At 38.7% G+C, this 25,545-nt stretch overlaps 1 protein-coding gene across 9 annotated transcripts in view; it reads right to left on the bottom strand.

Annotated features, from left to right (window-relative positions):
- cpt1a2b (carnitine palmitoyltransferase 1A2b) overlaps positions 1 to 25,114 on the bottom strand; it is an 84,231-nt gene extending 59,117 nt beyond the window's left edge. For 2 of the 9 annotated variants that reach the window (XM_017697455.2, XM_017697454.2), the window contains exons 1-11: positions 25,031 to 25,114; positions 23,073 to 23,165; positions 17,174 to 17,337; positions 14,908 to 15,047; positions 14,242 to 14,419; positions 12,846 to 12,947; positions 11,144 to 11,281; positions 7,314 to 7,391; positions 6,438 to 6,545; positions 3,392 to 3,479; positions 2,387 to 2,582 (exon numbers count right to left, since the gene is read on the bottom strand). In XM_017697455.2, the coding sequence (XP_017552944.1) occupies positions 2,387 to 2,582; positions 3,392 to 3,479; positions 6,438 to 6,545; positions 7,314 to 7,391; positions 11,144 to 11,281; positions 12,846 to 12,947; positions 14,242 to 14,419; positions 14,908 to 15,047; positions 17,174 to 17,314 (1,169 nt within the window). In that variant the 5' untranslated portion in view covers positions 17,315 to 17,337; positions 23,073 to 23,165; positions 25,031 to 25,114. Of the gene's footprint in view, positions 1 to 2,386; positions 2,583 to 3,391; positions 3,480 to 6,437; positions 6,546 to 7,313; positions 7,392 to 11,143; positions 11,282 to 12,845; positions 12,948 to 14,241; positions 14,420 to 14,907; positions 15,070 to 17,173; positions 17,338 to 23,072; positions 23,185 to 23,286; positions 23,305 to 24,323; positions 24,528 to 24,707; positions 24,727 to 25,030 lie in introns of those variants that run through there. The other 7 variants (XM_017697450.2, XM_017697449.2, XM_017697451.2 and 4 more) reach the window with 7 other exon arrangements.
- Between the last annotated feature and the right edge of the window lie 431 nt (positions 25,115 to 25,545).

The following is a 25,545-nucleotide window of genomic DNA, read 5'->3' on the forward strand; positions in this document are numbered from 1 at the left end:
GTATTGTCTTTTGGTCATGTCTGGTGCGTTTGTCTTGGCGTCTTTGTACGGGTGGGTGCTAATGTATATGTTTTGTTTGACACAAGCAGATTTTTGTAGATTTTTGGTTTGTACCCTTGTATTTTTGCATTTGGTTTGTTAACTTGGGAGAAAACAACAAAATCTGAAGCAAGGACTGGAATATGTTATCAGTGTCACCATCTTATTTTTATTGTGATTGCTGCTCCTGCTTTGAAATAAAACAAAATATAAAAAAAAAAAAACTATAAAGACACGTGTAGGTTCACTGGTGGTTTTGTAAAGTAAAAAAATGGGCAACATTTGAATAGTAGTGCACCCCTGGTTCCTATCACCACCACTGTAAAGACATCTGAGTCCAGTTTCTCTACAATGAACCATTTCACATCAAACTTGTCTCCACAAACAAATGAAGAAAATTAGAAAAACTAGTGGAATTCCCCTTTGAGCAACTGAGACAAACTGTAGTGGAAATGTAAGTCAGATAGCAGACGTGTTGGAAAGAGACTTGCTGCGCCATCTAGTGGTAGAATGAGTGAAGTGAAGGAGCTGGAGTGAACACTACTGTTCAAAAGTTTGGAAAAACTTTTCTGTAAAAAAGTTGCTGTAAAATTAAGTCAGTTTGTTAATGAAACATAGAATGTATAGAAATATGTATAGAATAATTATGATTCTTCTGGTCTACAACTTAACAGTTTTCATCTAGTTAGTAGCAAAGTGGTAAAAAAAACGAAATGTTGTTAGTTGTCCTGATTCTTGTTGAGATAGAAGGGTAGGGCAAAGTGTTACATAATCCTCCAATTAGAGGTTTTTCAGAGTCACACTCCAAACAGAGTGGGAAATAAATAAAATTTAAAAAATGGCAAGGTGGCTGCAGAAGTGATAAAATGTGAGTATTTGCTCTGTTCTATTCTATTACCTTAGTTTAATGTCTTTTCAATGTATTATGGCCCTTTTCTCCCTAATAAGCATAAAAACTGATGTCTCAGTAGCTAACTAGCAAAATTTCCTGCTCCACCTTAAATAGTCCGGAAGTTCTGATGCCTGAAGTTCTGGAATGTAACTGCTCCACCATTTAAGGTAGAACAGGAAAATTCGAACAAGAAGATGGTGGATATCTGACTTCAGTGTCACACAGCCTCCAAAACCCCTTGTAGATTTGGACTGGAACTCCCAGAATCCTCTTGGAGAACCCATGACTTCCTTTCTTCCTATAGCCAATAAAACTGATGCAGACTCAATATCCCAGGATCCTCTGGGAAGTCACATGACGTCTCACGTAACACCACACTCCTATCAGCGCTCTAGGTCGCCGGAGTTTTGATGTGATTCACCTGTGTTACGTGTCATATGATATACTTAGTGTAGTATATAAGCCTGGGCTTTAGCTTAGTGAAGTTGTGAGGTATTGTATACCTTCTGAGATCTACTGAGCGGTTATCTATTGTTGTGTACTTTGTGTATGTCCTTTGCTTTTCATTTTCTCATCTCTGCCCTTTTTGCTCTGCCCTTTGGATTTGGTTGCTCTATCTCTGATTTTGGCTTATGATCATTTACCTGTACCTTCGACCATGTTACTGCTTCTCCCTTCTTAGATCGATGCATTGTCTGATCTCTGTCTATGTATATTTCGTGTGCCTTCTGGATCTGATCTCTGCCTGGTTATCGACTATGACTTTGAACTCTGCTTCTATCAGTAAAGTCCTTACAGTAAGTTAGTAAGTTACATCTGCGAGTGTCTGACTGTGCTTGAAACCTTACGCTCAGCTTCGTATCACTGAAGAATCAGGGGTGGGTAATAATAAATAAATTACCCTCCTCTTTGAAGGCATATGATGCCCTAAATTTAAGTAAATGAACAGTGAGGTTGCTGAACTTTATCCTCCTCTGCCATCACTGCAGACTGACAGGGTCACCTACAGAGCACCGCAAGTAGCTGTTAATGAAGTAATGTTCTTTTTATATAATGTTCTTTTTTATTTCCCATTTCAACCACTACCCATTGTAACTCAGTTCCAAGGGGCAAGGTGACACTTGAAAATAAAGGGTAGGGGTAAAAATAGCCAAAGCTGAGGAAGTTCTTTTTCATTACTATTACATTTATTGGTAAAGTCACTTCAATTTAGTCCTTTTTATTCCTTTTTTGGTCAAAAATTTCAGTTTTTTTTTTTTAACTGAAGAAATTTTGAACATTTTTAGTTGAAAAATGTCAGCAGCTGAAATTTTGGTGCATTCCTGACAGTGATACCATGCTGTGACTGTGACTTCTAAGGGTGAAAGTAAAATACCTTAGGAGTGAAAGGATAATAGGACATTTGATCATCAACAGTACAGCAGGGCAAGTACACAATCACAGCGCGAGTCTGACCTGTTTCCTGCGGTCAGCGCTCCCAGTTTCTCCTCTCCTGCCTGAGGCGGTGAGGGATCATCCAGGATCTTCTGGATCTGGTACTGGATCTCTCTGGGAGAGAGGAGGCGTCCAGCACGGTAAACCCACAGTCTGTAGTAGCGCCCCCTATGGTACACAGCCACAAACTCACTGTCCTGCCAGTGCTGCAGCACATCTGAGCCAGAGAGAGGAAGAAAAGTTCAGCAACAAATAAAATTTTACCCCAAACGTAGCTGATCATCCAAGACATGTTTGGTTACTTCTTTAGTTTTGCACTGGAGATAAGCAGCTAAAGTGGTTAACAGTAATGTAAGCTCATGCACACCACTTAGCACCACGCTAAATCGTTCTTCGAGTTTTTTAAGTAACCTCTAATAGACTTGCTTATGTGGTTTCTGACACTGTAAAAATGGACAAAAGTACAGACATAATTCAGGCTTCAACTTGGCTACAACTACTGTTGTTAGCTATCCAATGCTACAGTGTTCTTTACTTGTTATATATTAGCCTTATAGCTTCAGTACAAAAACAAAGAACCAACCAAAGCTGCCTTGTGTGACTGATTGCATTTGGTGTCCCACAAGGCTCTGTTTTATGGCCACTTTAGCAGATCATTGCAGCTAAAAGCTAGCCAAATAGTTTTGTGTAACCCTAGTTTATCATTAGATGCTCATTTCAGTGATGTCTGTAAAACTACACTACTTGAAAAACATACACAAAAAAACATGCTGACCCCACATGGTGCTAACAGACTAGTTCATGCTTTCATATCTACACACTACTGTAATATTTCAGACTGGATGCCTTGCTGTTTCTCTAAATCACCACCAACCCGTTCAGAGTACAGCAACTCAGGGAAAGAAAGCCCAAAAATCTTATGTTGATTTTGTTTACAATGAATTTTACATTTGTATTGCAAATCTATTGCTGTGAAAAGGTTCAGGCTGTGAGTTAATGAAGTGTTTATTTATGTGACTGTCTCACCTGTCTCCTCTCCAGGAGCCCGCGTGGTGTTGAACATCCGCTCACACTGGGCTGCACACAGCGGTATAACAGTACCAGGAATACGACTCTAGGAGACACAAAGAGAAAACACAGCAATGAACAACAGGCTATTTATGGAACATACTGTAATTGACGAATCATATTTACAAAGAATTTGTTATTTTCCATATTGTCAGTGATTCAGACCAAAGCAGCTGGAGCTGTTTAAAGTAATTATATAATTCTAGAAGAAAAAAAGGCATTGGTGCAGATTCATAAACAGAACACAGTACCAAATCAAATAAAGCGTAAAGAAACAAAGACTCTTATAAAAGGATAGAAATATTGATAGAGGGGGGAAAAAACTGCTGGAAAGAGCATACATAGACAGTATATATGCTACAAACGTGTAATGTAAATGTAAATAACAGATAAAAGTCATGCAGATATCTTTTTATCATCACTGTAACCAAAAAAGGAGCTGCTGATTGTAATATGGTGAAAACATCATAACACAATACTTAGAAGTGGGTGTGTCTCACAATATTTTGACAGATAAAATATGACATTTCAAATCTGCGATCAAAACACCTGACATTTCACACACTGGACTGCACTAAATGCAACTAAATAGGACTAATTATCCTCTCATTGTACACAGTTGGTCAGTGTTCTCCAACTACTGACCATATCCTCAATATACACCGAAAAGAATACTTTGTATTAATAGTGATAAATATAATTAGCACTGTTTTTTAATTGCTTTGTGTAACTGTCTAGTTCAGGGGTCAGCAACATCTCCAGAGCCCCATGCTGCTCTTCTACTGTCCTGTTGAGGCTCCTCAGCTGAATTAGATTTGTAGGTAAAAATAAAATAAATTGCAGTAAAATAAAGCTCTGCTGATCATTCAAAGTTTTAATAATAAATGGTCTTAGACACTGGAGTTAATGTAGAACTGCTAATTCACCCTTTAACCCTGATGGTTGGTGCAGACTGCTGGTTGCCATAGCAACTCAGACAACAATCTTGTCTAGTTAGCAGCAGCTAACTAGGGCTTATTTGCCTTTATAAATCACTCCACCTAGTTTCCTGATACGTTTAATCTGCACCAAGAAACTGTCAAACACTAAAATGTCAAGAAGCTACAGTTACATTCTGGCGTCTCATTTAAGTCAGAACGGGAAAATGCAAACGAGAAGCCCTGCTTCTCCCTCAGGGTCACAGGGGGTGCTGGAGCCTATCCCAGCGGTCATCGGGCAGAAGGCAGGATACACTCTGGACAGGTCACCAGTCCATTGCAGGGCAGACAGAAAGCATTTGCCAAGAACGTTTTCATTAATCAAGAACGAAGGTCGGAGGTTCGAAGACGATTAGATACCGTCGTAGTTCTGACCGTAAACTATGCCAACCTGCGATCCGGCGGCGTCCAAACCTGTAAAGACCCGCCAGGCAGCGTTAACGGGAAACCACGAGTCTGTGTTTTCATTTATATTATATTCTTTAGCCTATACTAGTATAACAGTACATACTGAGACATATTTACAGACAAGATGGTAAAACGGACAGAAAATGTTGTGGCTCCCAAGGTGGTTTGATTTTTACTGAAAGGACACAATTGGGGTTGCCGATCTTTGGTTTAATTGCATAGATATGTTCTATGCAACTCACAACATGCAACTAGTTGTGTGAAAGTTTCACAGTGTAAAGTCAACCTCAGATGTGAGCAAAATATATAAGACTGCAATCGAAGATTGTAGGAAAACAAGAATTTGGTCTTTTAAACAGTGTGGTATAGCAAACTGCGCTTCATATGACCAGTGACAGGAACAATTTTAATCTAAGGATGACTTTAAAGGCTGAGAGTAGAGTGTGGAGTGAAGGAAGCTCCTGAAGATTCTTTAGTGTTCAGCTACACATTATGTGTTAAGCCCTCGTCCTTCCAGCTCTACCAGTTCATATGACTGATCATGGACTGACATGTTTGCCCTGGCGTTGACATGCCTGAGCTAACAACAGTAATTATATACTGAACAACACAGTTACCAGTGACTACATGAGCTAAAGCAGGCATGTTTGTTTCATCTGACTCAGTTGCCTGTGGCCACATTGTGAGGAATTAATGAAGGTTCAGGTTCATTGGGTTGCACAGGTTTTGTGTAAGTTTATACTCATGTTTGTAAAGTCCAGACTAAATTCTAAGTTAATACTAGTTAGTTTCAACCTATGCATTTACTTATTGGTTGCACCACAAATCTTTCTAGTGTGTTGTAACCAATAACAACCACGGAATGCATACATCACTAACTGAATTAACTGAAAACACACACATACACACCCCGACACGCAGACATATCGCTTATCCATTTTTGTCATTTTTCAATTTTTGACATAATATGAAAATACCTGTTACCCTTTACATTGTGTGTAAATGTCATGATGAATGGACTAAAAGAAATCACCCAAAATTCCTTGGAAAAAAAGGCTGGTTTCATTGACTTACATTAAAAGTAAAGGAAGTATTTTCCTTCTCCTGTAAAGTTGTCATTTTGGAGATACAAGGTTTTGTTTTCTGAAGTTTCGACTTATGATGCAAGTAAAATGATAGTATATAGCATTTAGTGTTTTTAGCTTATACTCTCAGAATACTTTCCTTGTGTTCTATGTGGTTTCTGTTAGTTTCCCAAAAACAAGAATTTGGTCTTTTAAACAGTGTGGTATAGCAAACTGCACTGCGTTTTGATTTAAGGATGACTTTAAAGGCTGAGAGTAGAGTGTGGAGTGAAGGAAGCTTCTGAAGATTCTTTAGTGTTCAGCTACACATTATGTGTTAAGCCCTCGTCCTTCCAGCTCTACCAGTTCATATGACTGTGATCATGGACTGACATGTTTGCCCTGGCGTTGACATGCCTGAGCCGAGATAACAACAGTAATATACTGAACAACACAGTTACCAGTGACTACATGAGCTAAAGCAGGCATGTTTGTTTCCTCTGACTCAGTTACTTGTGGCCACATTGTAAGGAAGAACGTTTAGAAAGGACATACAGGTTTGAGCTCCTCACGGTTGACCTTGCGGCGGTACAGCAGGAGGGCAGTGATGGTGTTTCCGGCTCGTGCTGCCTGATTGGATGTCGGGGTCACATACAGGAAGTCCTATACACAAACAGACAAAGTAGCAACGACAGACAAATGAAGCCACTCTAAAGCGGTAACATTTCACAGCAGTGGTGATGGGAACCAGGGGTCCACCAGTGAACCTACTAGTGAACCTACATGTGTCTTCTGAATGTTTATATGGACTGTTGATAAGAGTAAAATAGTGGTAAATGTGAAAAATTACAGTTACTTTGGGGACTATTTTGCCTTATAACATCCTGCGTGAACCTGTCCACCATGAAAGACTAAATAAATAAATACATTTTCATCTAAAATTCTCAAAGTTATCACAAAACAGTGTGTCAGGTGCCAGGCAGTGTATTCATAACCATTTCACATAATAACTTTCTGTGAGAGAGCTTTTAGAGGCATTAAACTATTTAGATGTCTGGTTCCCATCACCACCATTGTGAATAATTCTGACTAGGTTTCTGACTAAGTTTCTTTAGAACAGAGCATTTCACACCAAAAAACTCTGATTGACTTTGATTCTGCCTTAACCATTTAACTATGTAGTTAAAAAACAGGAAAATCCCTTTGTTTAAGATCCAAAACCAAATACAAAGAAAGAAAGAAAGAAAGAAAGAAAGGGAGAGGGAGGGAAAAAAGAGAGTGGAAGCAAAAGAAAGCAAGAAGAAGATAAAAAGAGAAAGAGAGAAAGAGAGAGAGCAAGAAACAAAGACAGGGTGTGAGAGAGAAAGAAGGAGAGCGAGAGAGGTATGTGCCATTCAAACAATACAGTAATATAACACTTGATAAGAGTACCATTCCATAGTAGTTGCTGTTGACCATGATGGGACTCCGCCCCCGGAGGTAAACATACTCCTCCCACCAGTCACTCACCTGGAGACAAAAGATCAGCAAATCTCAGAGTTTTATATTTCACTTGAATCCACCTTTCAAGACTTTACGGACATGTTACATAATGTAGGATAAAAAACGTTAAGGATATTAAATTATACACAATGCTTTATTATTGGAACGCAAAATAAACAAATCCAAAACATACATATAAAGACTTTGTTTTACACACAGTTTGAAAACACCAGCCGCCAATTATATTTGGGGAGCATTTCATAATGAATGAAGTTTCAGGTTCACTGGGTTGCACAGGGTTTGTGTAAGTTTATACTCATGTTTGTAAAGTCCAGACTAAACTCTAAGTTAATACTAGTTAGTTTCAACCTATGCATTTACTTATTGGTTGCACCACAAATCTTTCTAGTGTGTTGTAACCAATAACAACCACGGAATGCATACATCACTAACTGAATTAGCTGAAAACACACACATACACACCCCGACACGCAGACATATCGCTTATCCATTTTATCCATTTTTCAGTTTTTGACGTAATATGAAAATACCTGTTACCCTTTACATTGTGGGTAAATGTCATGATAAATGGACTAAAAGAAATTGGAAATTTCTTGGAAAAAAAGTCTGGTTCCATTGACTTACATTAAAAGTAAAGGAAGTATTTTCCTTCTCCTGTAAAGCTGTCATTTTGGAGATACAAGGTTTTGTTCCGAAGTTTCGACTTATGATGTAAGTAAAATGATAGTATATAGCATTTAGTGTTTTTAGCTTATACTCTCAGAAATAAAGGTACTGATCTGTCACTGGGGCAGGGCCACTTGTCACTGGGGTGGGACCCTCAAGAATACATCTCAGTACCTTTAGTCAGGTTGTGTTGACTCCACAAACCCTGCCTCATCTCCAGGCTTTTAATTTTAATGTTCTGTTTTAAAACATTAGATTATAAAAAGGTACAAATATGTACTTTTCTCCTAGGAAAACTTACTTAAGGTTCACAATTGGACTTTAAAACTACTGTACTGTAGTATCTTTAAGGGAACATTTACATTGTTTGTACCTTGATAGATGAAAAATTTACCTGCATAGAACCTTTATTTCTAACAGTAAACTATAAAAAGTCATGCTTTTCTCCTTGTGTTCTATGTGGTTTCTGTTAGTTTCCCAACACTCAAACCTGCAGAGTAGGAGGTGTAAATATTTAGTACCTGCTAAGCACAGCATTAAACTAGTTTGTGTGGTGGAACCCATTTTAATTTAGTAATGCGTAAACCTGAACTTAGTCTTACATTTCTAATTAGCCTATATATATATATATATATATATATATATATATATATATATATATATATATATATATATATACACACACACACACACACACACACACACACACACACACACACACACACACACACACACATACATACATACACACACACACACACAGGAGATCAAAATTAGAGAACAACACACAATTTCCTAAATGTCAAAGTCACTATGTAGTCCTATATGAATTTATCCTAACAGGAGTTAAAGAGCAGTATTTCAAACATATTTCATGAGTTGCATACACTGTAAGGCACAGTATAAAAAACTTAAATGAGGTATTTGAAAAAGAACACTGATCAAAATTAGAGAACACTTTCAGACACCTGCAAGTTGGTGGTGTTAATATGGCACCTGGTGCTAATTTCCTTAATTATCTGACAAACCCTATTTAACTGGAAGCCTAACCTTCCAGTTTTCACTGACTTTGCAAGATGGAAAGCCGTTCCAAAGTGACTGAAACCCTCCGTCAGCAGGTTGTCCAGATGAAGGCCAAAGGGGTGATCCTATCAGCCATCGCAAGAGAAGTTGGTCGTTCCAAGGCTGTAATTTCCAGAATACTGCATCTTTACAACACCACACACTCATTCAAGTCTCCCAAGAAGGCTGGTCGTCCACGAAAGACAAATGCGAGAGAGGACAGTATAATGCGGAGAATCTCCATGGGCAATCGGTTCAACACTGCAGCTGGAATTGCTCGCCAGTTCAGCACTGAACAGGGTCTATCTCGTCATACAGTGTCTCGACATTTAAGAGCATTTGGACTGAAAGCCCACTCTGCAGTGACCAAACCTCTCATTAGCAGAAAGAATCAAAAGGCTAGATTTACCTTTGCTGAGGAGCATGTTGTATGGACAGAGTTCACTTTAGTGATGAAAGCAAGTTTAATTTATTTGGGTCTGATGGGAAACATTATGTTCGTCGACAAACTGGGGAAAGACTGAACCCGAAGTGTGTAAAGAACTCAGTGAAAGGTGGAGGAGGAAATGTCATGGTTTGGGGAATGTTTTCAGCAGCAGGAAGGCCTCTCATACAGCTACACGGCAGAGTGAATGCAAGTGTTTATCAGAACCTTCTTCAACAACATGTGGTTCCTTCCTTGCGTTTGTCACTCAATCAGCCAGCAATTTTCATGCATGACAATGCCCCCTGCATGACAATGCCCCCTGTCACACAGCAAAACGGGTAAAGCAGTTCCTTGAAATTGAAAACATTGAAACAATGAAATGGCCAGCTCAGAGTCCTGATCTAAACTCAATAGAAAACCTCTGGAAAATCCTTGGTGACAAAGTTATGGCCAAGAAACCCACTACAGTCACCGAACTGTGGAAGAAACTGCAAGAAGAGTGGACCAAAATCACACCAGAGCACTGTGAGAGACTAGTGATGTCCTGTGGCCGCAGATGTGCTGAAGTCATTCAAAGCAAAGGCCTGTACACTTCCTACTGACTGGTGACTGTTGTAACCTTCAGAAAATTTTATTGTAATCTTTCTCTGTGCTACAGTCATTGTTGTTCTCTAATATTGATCATTGTGTTTTTTGCAAAATAAAGATTTTTTTGTTGAAGTACTTTGGTTATTTTGTAAACGCTGTTCTAGTGGCTTGGTATACCCCTAACAAAAAATCCTTCAAATGTTGACCAATGAAGATTGCATTATTTCTGAAAAAATCAAGTGTTCTTGAATTGTTCTCTAATTTTGATCTCCTGTGTGTGTGTGTGTGTGTGTGTGTGTGTGTGTGTGTGTGTGTGTGTGTGTGTATATATATATATATATATATATATATATATATATATATATAAAGCCCAAAATTACTCGGAAAAAAGTCGGATTCCATTGACTTAAATTAATTAAAAGTAAAGTATGTTTTTTCACCGTCTATATATATATATATATATATATATATATATATATATATATATATATATATGTGTGTGTGTGTGTGTGTGTGTGTGTGTGTGTGTGTGTGTGTGTGTGTGTGTGTGTGTGTGTGTGTGTGTGTGTGTGTATATATATATATATATATATATATATATATATATATATATATATATATATATAGCCCAAAATTACTCGGAAAAAAGTCGGATTCCATTGACTTAAATTAATTAAAAGTAAAGTATGTTTTTTCCTTCTCCTGTAAAGTTATCATTTTGGAGATAGGAGGATTTCTTCCGACAAGAGCGATATATTAAATATATATTTTTTTTTTTTTCCGAGTAATTTTGGGCTGTTTCTTTTGGTCCATTCATCATGAAATGTATATATAATGTAAAGGGCAACAGCCATTTTCAAATTATGCCAAAAACCCCAAAACAACAAAAATGGACATTTTCTTCCGACAACAGCAATATATATATATATATTTCACAGAAAATCAACAAAATAGCACCGGGGCACCTGAACGTTTGCACGTGACTGTCAAAAGGCATGTGGTTATGAATACTTACGTAATTAGTTGCCCACAGTGCTTTGAGTTTGAGGTATCTCTGAAGGCGATTTCCCAGAGTCCTTTCAAAATCAGCAGCCAATCTGCTCACACGCTCAAAATCAGCAGGACTCTGCAGTGGACGGACCGACTCCAGAAACTGACAGACAGATGCAGACACACAGAGACAGTGGCTGTTTGAATGTAGTATCAGTGATAGTTCAAAGCAAAATCACATATACACTAGTGTTCCCAACGGAGGTTAACAATGCATGCTTTAATCATCACATACTTGTGGCAGGTTAAAGGAGTTTTGCACTGATTTTCTGTTAGCAGGGTAATGTTTTTGCTGCGAGTGTCGACTGAAGAACATCTCTCTGTTTAGTATTTCAGGTTTTGGGCGAATTAAGGTTGTTGGTTAATGTTTACGTAAATCAAGAGTCGGCAACATGTGGCTCTTTCACTGCCCATTTGTGGCTGCACAGCAGAATTAGATTTGTAGGTAAAAATAAAATGAACCTCCTTTGCAGGAAAATAATGTTTTAACACTAAATGGTCTTAAACGCTGGAGTTTATGTAGCTTATAACTGCTGATTCACCCTTTAACCCTGAACACAGTGGTAAACACGCCTCTGTCCCAACTTCTTTGGAACGTGTTGCAGGCATCAAATTCAAAATGAGTGAATATTTGCAAAAACCAATAAAGTTTATCCGTTTGAACATTAAATATCTTGTCTTTGTAATGTATTCAATTGAATATAGGTTGAAAAGGATTTGCAAATCAACGTATTCTGTTTTTACTTATGTTTTACATAGCGTCCCAACTTCATTGGAATTGGGGTTGTAGTACATCAGCAAATACTGAAACATATTTACAGCCAAGATGGTAAAATGGACATAAAATATTGTGGTTCCCAAGGTGGATTGATTTTTGTTGAAAGAACAAAATAGCTTGTCTTAACGACCCCTGCATTAGATGAACTTCCCATTTAAGTGAATTGGCTTACTTGCCAGGCTGATTTTACATCATGTACCACTGCGCCCTGTATGGACTTGAATGACATTATCTGCAACTACTATCTCTGACATATTACTTTTAAAAGACATGAAACTTTTAAGGTGTCTGGTTCCTATCGCTACCACTGTAAACAATTCTAAAATTGGTTACCTTTCACATCAGTGGAATTTCCCTTTAGGTACTTTCAAGCAGATTTGCTTATGTGGTTTTGGTTCACTTTTAAAGATAACATGGAGCATATATAGATAACATACTATCACCTTTACAACAAAATTCAGGTTGACGACTGCTACTGTTTGTGACTACTGAATGTACATTTATCCATTTTCATAGATAACAGTGGGTAACTGATTATCAGAAAGCAAGTCTAGAAGAGACTTAATTACATGATTTAAGGCAAGTGTGTGATGATTTAGACATGCAGTTAGCACAAGGCTAATAGGTGGCTTCACTTGTTTGCTACATTAGCCTTAATGTAAACTAAAGAAGCTGCAAACATGTCCTGGTCAAGGGAGGAAGAGAGGAATGATGTAAATGTGATTTCTCAGAACTGTCACTTTAACACACCTCGTAACTTTAATGCCTATGAACAGGGTGTGGACTTGACTGAGTGTTGGAGTCTGTGTGGAGTTTAAGGGTAATAAAGACCTCTGAGGTTTTCACATCAACATTACTTCACAAATACATTCCAGACATGGTGACTCACTCTTTCCAGTGTGTCTCTGATAGCAGGAACAGGCAGGTGTGGCAAGGAGGTCTGATAGCTGTACAGCAGCGGCGTTCTACTGGACAATAACCTGACCAGAGACTGACCAGGGAGAGAGAGAGAGAGAGAGAGAGAGAGAGAGAGAGAGAGAGAGAGAGAGAGAGAGAGAGAGAGAGAGAGAGAGAGAGAGAGAGAGAGAGAGAGAGAGAGAGAGAGAGAGAGAGAGCAAGCAGCAAAAGAAAAAAAAACAATGAAATTAGTTTTTTTTACATAATCTCTATCGACCACTAACGTAGTGTACAATTTTGATGCATTATATCTTTATGGATGCTTGATGATGTCAGAATCACTATTTACCAGTTGAAAATATGAAATTTATAAAATAATGATGTATGAAAATAATGTATCACATAATCTATAGTGAAGAAAATTAAATATGACATGTTTAGTGTAATTTTATGTATTTATTTGTATTTTCAAATGTATTTATATTTATTTATTTGAATTTATTTTAACACATTGGGGAAAAAATGAAATATAAAATGTACCATAACTTTTGCACAGGCCACACTGTTTTATTATTTTCCTCAATATGTTACAGCCAGGAAATAAAAAGTAAATGTGTTATAATGTGCAAAAGTGTGTTCACTGTAGAGGGAGTGTTCACTTATTTTCATTTAGAAAATCAACAGAATGTGTAATTTGACTGAGGTGGCCAACTTTTGCATACGGCTGTACTGTACATGCATAAAAAAAAAAAAATTAAAAAAAATCAGCATTAGACAGATGTTTAGATTTAACTTGATGTTACATACTGAAGTTTCATGATGTAATGTTGTATTTATTGCACTCTCAAAGAGCAGAAAGTCTAGCTGATGATGATGTTGGATGATTTTATTCCTATCATGTATAATCTTAAAAAAACTTTCTCTGGCAGATCGAATGATGCAGATTTACAACTGCTCAGTTGCTTCTATTATATAATATTAAAATAATAAACAATGAATGGCAGATAAGTTTCTATGATAGATAAAATTCTGTTTTCCATGATATGGGCCCTTTAAAACAGATAAATATAAATATAAAGGGAAAATCCTTTTTTTTTTTAATTCTCCATAACGAAATGACAGGGATGTAATCAAAGTCATTCAGAGTTGTTTGGTTTGAAATGCTTCGATCTAGAGAAACTCAAACTGACTTTAAGTCAGAATTGTTCACAGTGTTGGTGATAGGAATCATACATCTAAGTATATTATGCAGAAATTTTTAAAAATTGGTGGATTTTCCCTTTATGCTGAGTTTAAGTCTTTGACTGTGTAGAGAATAATGAACTACAGACATCGAGACCAGAAGGACTGAACTAATTAGTGGTCATTAATGAAGATGAGACACTGACCACCCAGACTTTAGTGATGGTCGAGATGCGTCCGTGCTGCTCGAACATCCAGCGGTGATATGACAGCAGAACCTTCAGACAAAACCTCAGAGCCAAAATCAGAGAGAGCCACAGCAGAGTACTGAAGAGCAGCGCCGACACCATCGTCTGACCCTGAGCACTCAGAGTGAGAGACAGACTAAGAGAGAGAGAGAGAGAGGGAGAGAGAGAGAGAGAGACAGACAGAGAGAGACAGAGAAAGAGAGACAGAGACAGAGAGACAGAGACAGAAACGAAAGAGACACAGAGAGACAGAAAAGAGAGAGACACAGAGAAGGAGAAAGACAAAGAAAGTGAGACAGAGAGACAAAGAGAAAGACAGACAGAAACAGAGACGCAGAGAGAGTAAGACAAAGAGAGAGACAGAGAAAGAGACAAAGCGCAAAAATGTGAAGTTATGGCATCTTTTATACTGCTCTTTACATTGTTTTCCAATTTGTTAAAGTCCCAAAATAAATATAAACTGTGCACAAAATTCACTTAGAAAGTCAACAAAACTTGTAATTTGTTCCAACTTTTGCATAACCGTACATTTGAATAGTGACGCCCATCTGAAATCAGAAACCCCAGCCTTGATTCAGTGGGCATGGCAGCGCTAGCTGGTCTCTAGGATAAAGAACGCATTACCTGAGGGGCAGGTGCTCCTGTATCTTAGTAATCAGGCCCATAGAGGGGTCAGACTGTGTGTACATGGTAGCCAGGATCACTATGACAACAAAGAGCCAGGAGGAGGGGCTAGCAGGATACACTCCCTTCAAGACCCTGTTCTGTCCACAGAGAGGAGAAGAGCTATAAGGTGGAATTAAAGACACAGACACACACAGTTGTACTCAAACCTTTAACACCATATTAAATGCATGGCGTAATATCTGCCTAGTCAGTCTCTCTATATGGCTTATGTTTACATCTTTAGTGTGATGTGAAATACACAGTGTGAACTAAAATAAAATAAAATAAAGCTCTGCTGATCATTCAACGCAGTTTAACAATAAATAGTCTTAAATGCTGGAGTTAATGTAGAACTGCTAATTCACCCTTTAGCCCTGAAGGTTGGCGCACAGACTGCTGGTCCCCATAACAATGCAGACAACAATCTCGCCTAGTTAGTAGCTAAAGAAACAGCAAAGAGATACGTCTAATCTGCAAAGAGAAACTGTTTAACACTAAAAAGTCGCAAAGCTGAAGTAAGTATCTTATTTGCCTACTTGTTACAATTTTCCTGTTCCACCTGAAATCGTGCAGCAGCTACATTCTGGTACCTTAGGCACCATTAAGATGGAACCGGAAAAGAAGATGCCAAATGAGAAGGTTCTTGTTTGAATTTTCCTGGTTCATCTTAAACTAACTGAGGTCGTTCTTACTAGGCAATGACTAAAAGCTACAGTTATCATAGCTTATAACTGCTAATTCACCCCGAAGATCAGTGCGCAGATTGCTGGTCACCATAGCAATGCAGACAATAGTCTAGCCTAGCTAGTAGCTAACGAAATGCCAAGGAGAAAGATTTAAGATAATTGGAATAATTTGCATTTATATACTCCAGCTGATTGTGTTTATATACTCCAGCTGATACATTTACCGTATTTTCCGGATTATAAGTCGCACTTTTTTTCATAGTTTGGCCAGGGGTGCGACTTATACTCCGGAGCGACTTATAGTCCGGAAAATACGGACTTCACGGCAACCGGGAGAATGCGCCACGCTACGTTCTCGGAAGTCATTGAATGGATCAGCAAAGCATGGGCTTCCGTGAAAACCGAAAGCATCCTGCTGGGATTCAGAAAGGCTGGAATAATTGCAAATGTAACTGACGACGAGTCTGACAAAAGCGACGAAGAAGAGGAAGCGGCGCTTCGTCCACCTCCAGAGTTAGCGGAGTTGTTCATAAGTGACACTGAGGATGAAGAGTTCAATGGATTTGATGATTTGGAGTGATATAAACTTTGATAAAAATGGTTTGATAAACTTGTTAGCATGTTCTTTGTTATAGTTTGTCATTGTTATCTGAATAACTGTTCATGTTACGTTAACTTGGATTTTATGAAACCCCCCCCCCCCCCCCCCCCCCCCCAAAAATGCGACTTATACTCCGGTGCGACGTATATATGTTTTTTTTTCTTAACTGTGCATTTTTTTGGCTGGTGCGACTTATACTCCGGAGCGACGTATAATCCGGAAAATACGGTAATCCACAATGAGAAATTGTAAACACTTAAAAGTCACAATGCATCAATGCACAATACATCAGTTTCTCATTCGCCAGCTTCTTGTTTGAACTGTCCCATTCCACCTTGTGAAACGGAAAAATGAAAACAAGAAGCTGGCAACTTCAGCCTTATAAAAAAATCTAACATGGAGAGACATTTTACAAGAAACTAACTTATTCTAGTTTTGAAGAAAGGTTTCCTACTGCAGATGAGAAAAGCAGCTATAGCTGAGCTAAAGCTTAAAGCAGAGCAACATAAATCTGTGTTATTGTTTATATAGTTAGCCTATACTAGGACATCAGCACACACTGAGACATATTTACAGCCAAGAAGGTAAAATGGACATAAAATGTTGTGGCTCCCAAGGCGGTTAGATTTTTTGCTGAAAGGACAAAATTGCTCTTCTTAACATTTGGGTTTCCAACCTCTGGTCTAGACCAAAACTACAAATATAAAAACGCCATAAAACGTGCAGGAAAGTGGCTCTCCAACATCAGGTAAGAGGACCAGTCAGCTAGAAGAAATCTAGCCAGTCAGTTGTCCTGCATTCCTCCCTCCAGACTGCTAAACAGTACGTAGAATGTAGTTCTGTTTGTATCCGCTCCATATTAGACCACTGAATACGGTCACCTTCCTCACAGGGTGCACACATATAAACATAAGCGCTACATGAAGACTAAACTGACCTTCATCCTGCTGAGGCGCTTCTTCCAGCAACGCAGGCCAGAGCGGTAGATCTGACCGAGGGCCTGGCGGGACAGCTGCAGGTCAATGCCCTCCGGAGTGATGGTGAATTGGAACGCAACGGCCTGGTGAGCCTCAGCCATCGCAGCAAACACGGGGGGAAATACTATAACACAGGGGGAAACATACAGGTACAATTACAATTACACACAAGGTGCAAAAATAATGTTTGAATTTCATTGGTATTTTTCAGTCAAAGGGGAATTCCACCAAAGTTTAAACATTTCTGCGTAATAAACAACAAACAAAATCGTCCGGAGTGGTTTGGTGGTTTAGAGAAACATACTGAATCAGAATTATATTACAATGGTGGTGATCGGAACCAGACATCTGCCTCTAAAAGCCCATCACAAAGTTATTACATGAAATAGTTATGAATACACTGCCTGATGAGACACAGATTCATGATTCTGTTTATGTTCTGAGAAGATTTGGCCTATATGTATTTTTAAAATACTTTCATGTAAGGCTGGTAATTATGAAAATATTCATTACCATTGTCATAAATTATGCTACCATATGCTTTTTTGAGCATACTGTGGATTTCGTTGGTACTTAAAATTACTTCCCAATTGTGTGTTTGATTACAAAGAGAGCATAATTAGTGCAGCACAGTGTGTGAAATCTTGGACACAAATCACTGTATTCACAATCTGTAATATTATTATTTTTTTTCAATTGAAAATTTTATATTGTGAAAACTTCTTAAAGAACATTTTTTGCCATATTGCCAAGCTCAACATTCATGATGGGGGTACATGCAGGGCACTGCAAGGCAAAATAGACCCAGAGGAAATTTTTTTCCAGATTTTCCACTATTTTACCTTCACTAACATTATATATCAACACTCAGAATTCATGTCTAGGTTCACTAGTATTTTTGTATAGTAAATAAAATGAAATAATACAAAATAAAATGATATTTGCCTTGTAGCTATGGTGACCCCTGGTTCTTATCACCACCACTGTAAAGAAATCAGAGTCTTTAAGTTTCTCTGTAGTAAAGCATTTCATACCAAATCACTCTGAATGACTTTGTTTACAATGTAACTATTAAAAGTAAGCAGAACTTTGGAAAAATGAGTGGAATTCCCCTTCATGTGAGAAAAAAACATATGCAAAAGCTTCATCACCGTGAAGCTGCTGTATGATAATGCTTTTGGGCGTATTTAGCTTCACTAAGTTCATATTTATCAAAGTCATTTAAACAAAGGTTTAAGCGCTGATAAGAGCTGATAATAAGGTTCAATGGGTGGGGACTGGCTTTATTACCAATGTAAGATAATGTAAATGTATGGCAAGATATAAAAAGGCTTCTGTTTAGAATATTAAGGTTTTGCAAATTGAAAAAAGAAAACATGCCCATTTACATATTCACCTTTTTAACTCACTGAGACCACCAGTGGTTCCAAAAAACACTTTGTCATATTCTTCATAACTTTAATATTTCATAAGCGACATTTAAAAGGTGGGTGTCATACGAGGCTGTAACTGTCTTCTTTCCAGTCAAATAGATGGTGATGTCATTTTAAACCCTTATAAGAGAAGAAGCTGAAGTTTTTTTCTACTGAAAGTCGACCCCTTTTCCCACAAATCTGGGCTATAAACAGATGGTGTCTCTTCAGTGATCTGCTCTGTAAAAATTATTTTTATAAAATAATACAAAGAGCATCTAAGATTTTTGGCTTTCAGAATTAAACTGTAAGCATATAGCAATGTGTGTGAGTATAAAACACACTTTCTGTTCATTTGAGGGGAGCTTTTACAAAAATAAATAAATAAAATAAAAATTTCAGATTTGGTCACGTAAAAATTCAGATGGAAAAAACTAAATATGAATGTTCCCAAAGACTGCTGAAACAGCCTTGTGTCATCATGCATCAAAGACTCATAAGTCTTCAGCTATTAAAGGACCAATATCCTTAATTATTGTTGCATTTTATTTTTTTTCTGTTGTTTGTGTGGTGGGCGGCACGGTGGCGTGGTGGGTAGCGCTGTCGCCTCACAGCGAGGAGGGCCTGGGTTCGATTCCTCTCTGTGTGGAGTTTGCATGTTCTCCCCGTGTCTGCGTGGGTTTCCTCCGGGTTCTCCGGTTTCGTCCCACAGTCCAAAGACATGCAGTCAGGCCAATTGGACATGCTAAATTGCCCCTAGGTGTGAGTGTGTGAGTGACTGTCTGTGTCTGTCTGTCTGCCCTGCGATGGACTGGCAACCTGTCCAGGGTGTATCCTGCCTTTCCCGAAGACTGCTGGGATAGGCTCCAGCATCCCCCCGCGACCCTGACGGAGAAGCGGCTTAGAAAATGGATGGATGGATGGATGTTTGTGTGGTTTCATGAATCAGAAACAGTGAACTCAAAAGGCAGATTTTGGTTCTGTGCCTTTAAGAGTGACATATGTAAATAAACTGTGTTCTGATTGGCTGTCCTGTTTTTTGCCTCTTAGAGTAAGGAATTAGAGCTAAAACACCCTTTATAACTTCAGCGTGAAGGGGCAGGGCTAAACTGCTATAGGCTGAAGAGGCAATTATACGTAAATGCTTTGTTTTTTGTGACATCACAACTCAAAATGAGCTGTTGAGTTTTCATATATGGACTGTATGGACTGTGAGTAAAATCAATGCAAACAGCAACTTCTGTTCACTCCTATAACTGGCATGTCTGTAAGAGGAACAGCATTTTCACTGTGGTTTTCCAGTGAACTGAGCGTGCTATAAAAATGACTCAGTTGAACCCACCAAAATGAGCTAACAAGCAGTTTAACTGGTTCATTTCACTCAAATACTTTGAATGAAATGATGGAAAGCAAAAAAGCACATCATGCACCTCTCCACCATTAATGGATATAAAAATAACAAAGGCATCAGGCAGTGTATTCATAACTATATAACTATTGCAATTAAAAGGTAGGAAGCATAATATCACTGCTGTCAAAACAAAATGTTGTATCTCCAAAACAAGAACTTTACAGGAGATGAAAAGGAAAACATACTGTACTTTTAATGTAAGTCAATGGAATCAGACTTTTTTCAAAATCATTTTGGGCTGTTTCTTTTGGTTCATTCTTCATGAAATTTACACACAATATAAATGACAACAGGCATTTTCAAATTATGTCAAAACCTGAAAAACAACAAAACTCTTCGGACACTTTAAGCTTGTGATATAGTAGGATGCTTTAAATTTAAAATTGTCCAGTTTCCTGTGAATAACCAGTCCTGAGACAGGTTCTCTTGGTTTTTCATCTGTCAGTATGACCGCTAATATTGTCCTCCATGACAAAACATAAGGGGGCCAAACACAAACCCTGAATAACAGCCCCAGCCCATTATCCCTCCTCCACCAAACTTTACTGTTGGCACTATGTATTTTGTAAGGTAGTGTTTTCCTGACATCCACCAGACCCAAACTCATCAATCAGACTGCCAGACAGGGAAGTGTGATTCATCACTCCAGAGTCCAGTTGTGCCATGCTTTTGTGCTCCTGCTGAAGCTTGGCTTTTTAAGACACTTGGCACTTCAGCACTTGGTGGACCTGCTTTGAGAGTCTGCATGGTCCATCAGCTGTTGTTGCTCCTAGACGCTTTTATTTCATTGTAAAAGCACTTACAGTTGACCAGGGCAGATTTAGCAGGGTTGAAACTGACTGAAACTGACTGGCAGGTGGAGGTGGCATCCTATTAAAGTGTTGTGTTTAAAGTCACAGAGCTCTTCAGTACGATTCTACTGCCACTGTGTGTCTATGTAGACTGCATGGCTCAGTCCCATTTCACCCCCTACCCCTTAGGCCTTATTCCTCATTTTACAGTTAACTTAAGAAGAGGACTCATAAGAGGACTCTGTTCCTGGCACAGGCCTACACCAGTGCATGGGGAACTGCCTGTTTAAACACAGCTATAGAGTTCCATTCACACCAGAGCTGATCTGTGGAGGAATGAGAGCAGCACAGCCAGTCATTACAGCCCCTTCTCTTTCACTAACAGAGCGTGCAGACCTCCGCCTACAGCACTTCCCTGCTGTCAAACAGAGCCATGAGGAGGTGGAGGAGACGTACGTAAGATTACAGATTATTTTCATTGGCGATTTATGTATTGTTCAAATTCTTTTAACCTGAGGTTCACACTGTGAGGACTAAATGAACACCTGAAACACACTTTTCGAGAAAACATCCTCTACAAAAAACACACTTCTACACATTTAATGCAGCGTTTATTTGCTGAATTCAACATATTGGAATATCTTATGTTTGATCTTTTCCAAAATATTAAAGCCAGCAAATAAACAGAAATTGCAAATCAGAAAAACAACAACACGTCTTTTGCCCAGATAGAGGGTTCAAACTGTTTCATATCACTGTAAATAACATTATTTGCTCTTTAATAATAAACCAAACTGACATTTTAAAGTCATAACCAACAACTCAAGCTGCCTGTTTAAAGAACTGACACACAAAAAAAATGAATCACAATATTATACTCCAACATTTTTGCACAGATATAGCAGCTACATTCAAACACAGCGCAAGGGCTCTTATTTATGGCACACAATGACAGCACAAATTGGCTGAAATCAAAATGAAAGACTCTTCGATTGCTGAGTGCGTGAATGGAGCAACATCCTACTGTGCATCTCTAATTTTCATCATGTCAGATTCGTCTGGCCACTCAACACAGTAAGTGTGTTTACATGCACTCAATAATCTGATCATAATCTGATTTTTTTTTATACTTTTTTGATCCCACAACCAGGGATATTCCACCTCTGCATTTAACCCATCCGTGAAGTGAAACACCACATACACACTAGTGAACACACACACACTAGGGGGCAGTGAGCACACACTTGCCCGGAGCGGTGGGCAGCCCTATCCACGGCTCCCGGGGAGCAGTTGGGTGTCTTGCTCAAGAACACCTCAGTCATGGACTGTCAGCCCTGTGGATCGAACCGGCAACCTTCCGGTCACAGGGCCAGATCCCTAACCTCCAGCCCACAACTGCCCCAAAGTTCTGCAGTTATCTGATTATTCAAATAGTCATGTAAACAGCACACTCTGATTTCTTAGTGAGTGAGTGAGGTCTAGAAATCAGACTAAAAAATCTCATAAAGAGGCTGGATTTTAGGTCAGTAATCAGCTTTCTCAGTGCACGTAAACTCTTACTCTGATTTCTTTCTCTGAAACCAACTACATTCTTGATGAAATGAAGGACTTAAATATTTGTCATCTTCTAGATCTCTCAGATCTGTCAGGTAAAGTGGCGTGATGTTTTTAAAAAAATGCAGCATGAAGTTTGATTTTAATGTTAGGTTTAACATCATGTCTCCTTCTGTGAGTTTATTGGCTGGTTGTAAAGCAGAAATCTGATTACTGTCTGACGTATGTAGACCCAGAGTTTCCCCATTATCTGATTACTCACGAGCATGAAAATGCATTGATCGGATCACTGACAAAATCTGTTTATCTACAGTTACTGAATTATTGAGTGCATGTAAAAGCGTTCAGTGAGTCATAAATAATTATGCTAAACATTTACAAGTGTACAGCAGTATTCAAATACAGCACGAGTGCATTTCAAATAAAAATAATAACTTAGTAGATTCTGTGTGTGGAGCAAAAATTGTCCGATTATGATCTTGGGAGATTCCGATCACACATAACATAAACCCAGAAGTCCCACAACTTTTAAAGGGCACTGTATAAAATGTCTAAATCATGGCTACTACATTGTTGCATTTGAGGCCTGGTGATAGTATGGTATACGTGATAGGATGTATATAGACATCCGTAAACATCTGTAGGCCTGTTTATACATCTGCAGACATGTACCGCTGTAAAGCCTACTCACAGTTTCTCCTGAGCCTGACACAAAACAGCCAGCTGCCTCTGAGTCACAGAAAGAGTTTCCAAACTGAAAAATTGAGCAGTTCAGTGTCTCCGCCTGTGAACAAGAGTCAAACCTTCAATAACAATAAAAAAAAAATCAGCATGTGTAACTGCCAAGTGAAAGATGGTATCGATCATATTTCAAAGAAAAGAGCATGAAACATTTATTAATTTACATTTTACGGTAATATTGTGCTCTTCAGCTTCAAAATGCATTCTTTTCACCTTCAGAAGTCATTTGGTTTTGCTCTGTTGTTGATATTAAGTGATGAAATCAAGATCACTGAACACACATTCATTGCTAAAAGTAAGTAAAGTGAAATCTAAAGTTGATGGAATATATTTAAATTCATCTAAAGCAAGCAGGCCACGTTCAGCTTTATAAGAAAGAAAGAACATAATATTCTGAAACAGTGGTCACCAATCGTCCTCTCTGAAACCTGCCTTACTGCCAAACTCAGCTTCTACCCCAAACTCTGACACCTAAATACATCATCCAGCAGGACCCCAGAAAAAAATACTCCATTAGTGAGAGTCACTGTGGGTAATTAATGGGCAGTTCCATCACCTTTTCTAAATTTCTGCATAATTCTATAGGAGGTAAACAAAGTCATTCAGGGTGGTTTGGCTTGAAATGCTCTGTTCTAGAGAAACTCACTGCGTCAGATTTGTTCACAGTGGCAGTGATGTGAACCAGACGTCCACCTCTAAAAGCTCCCTCCCAAAAAGTCATTACATCAAATTGTTATGAATACGCTGCTTGGTATTACACGCAGCCTGGTGCCTGAAACAGTTTCACTAAAGCTAATTAGCTTTAGTGTTCAGAACGTTTTGGCCTTAAAAACATATTTTAAATACATTTGTGGTGGAGAGGTACATGCAGGGTGTTGCCATGCAAAGTAGTACCTAGTAGACAACCATTTTACCATCATAAACATTACATACAAACACTCAGAAGACAAGCGAAGGATTACTTGTGGTTTTGGATAGTAAATAAAATGGCTATATTTGTGTTTTAGACCCCTGGTTCCTATGAAGGACTCTGAAGGACTCTGTTTACATCTCAACCACAGAATAAGGCAGAAACTCTGAAATTCCTCAGTACGTGGACACACCTTTCACGACTGAAATACCAAAAGTTGTTGCCTAAAAGAACATTCTGCTAATAAAGTTGACACAAAACTAAGTTACAGTGGAATTAAATTATACTCACAGAACAGCAGACTTAAAAATAAGAGATAAAACTGCGCTTTTAGCTTTTAGCTCCGCGGTGTTATGCTAGCTGGGTGAACTCGTCGGCTATTTTCGAGATTTATTAGTGCCACACATATAACCCACGTTTGCTGTAAACACGTGTTGTGAGATGTCATTTTACACAAAATTTCGTGGTAAAATATATTTTTTCCTTTTTCAGGAAATGATACACACTTCGACTCGTTTATTCACTAACTAACTAGCTACCTCGCCACAGACCTCTCCCTTTAAAACCAGAAAAAACAGCCTGAACTGCTTTTATCACAAGACGAACCAAACCGGCAGGTTCAAACACGCTGGACCAGCCTTAATCTCCCGGTTTAGAGAATAAATGCGTACAAACCCCTTTGGGCTCTGCTGAGCGGTCTGCTCTTGTGTTTATGTGTAACTCCTGTTCAGACCGAGTTCTCCTGGGGAATCTTTCACCCAGCAGGATTTCTCAGTTTAGCCAGATCATTTAAGCCTAGAACTTCTCTGTCGCGCAGTCCTGAACTCTGATTTTAAGTCAACGCGGCTAAATAAGAAAGACTTTGTGGAAAGCCCCTCAGCTCCTGTCGTTTTCTCCAGGTTGCTTCAATACAAAACGCGTTGAACGGTCCAGTCATCCAGAGCATAAATACAAGAAAGGTCATCGACCTAAAAAATGAAAGAATAAAAGTATCCTACCTGTCAATGTAAACAGTAATCCAGCGTAACCTGGAGCCGCGGATCCAGAAGTTTCCAAGTTTCCGAAACCGAAGCAGATGTTCCACCCCCAAAGACACACACACACACATACATACATACATATACACACACACACACACACACACACACACACACACAGCACGCGCCTTTGTTTTTGTCTTGCTATAGTTGTGAGGACCCCACGTCCTCACAGTGATAGGACGACATGACGTTTTGCTCAAGTGAGGATATTTTTCTGGTCCTCACTTGTTTTAACCACAAAAAAACTAAAATTCGGATGCTGAGGTTACAGTTAGTGTTTAGCTGTGGGTGTATTTTACTTGGCATATAGTAATACGACACTCGATTGAAATCTATGGGAGTCCTCACAAGGATAGCAAGACAACGACATATACAGACACAAACATACTACACACGACCCGGACCACACCGCCTCAATTTGCATACTTTTTTGTTTGTTTGTTTGAGAATAATAACAACAGAATAGCAAAGCT

The sequence above is a fragment of the Pygocentrus nattereri genome, chromosome 14 (genome assembly GCF_015220715.1).
Source record: "Pygocentrus nattereri isolate fPygNat1 chromosome 14, fPygNat1.pri, whole genome shotgun sequence".
In the NCBI taxonomy this organism is placed as follows: Eukaryota; Metazoa; Chordata; class Actinopteri; order Characiformes; family Serrasalmidae; genus Pygocentrus; species Pygocentrus nattereri.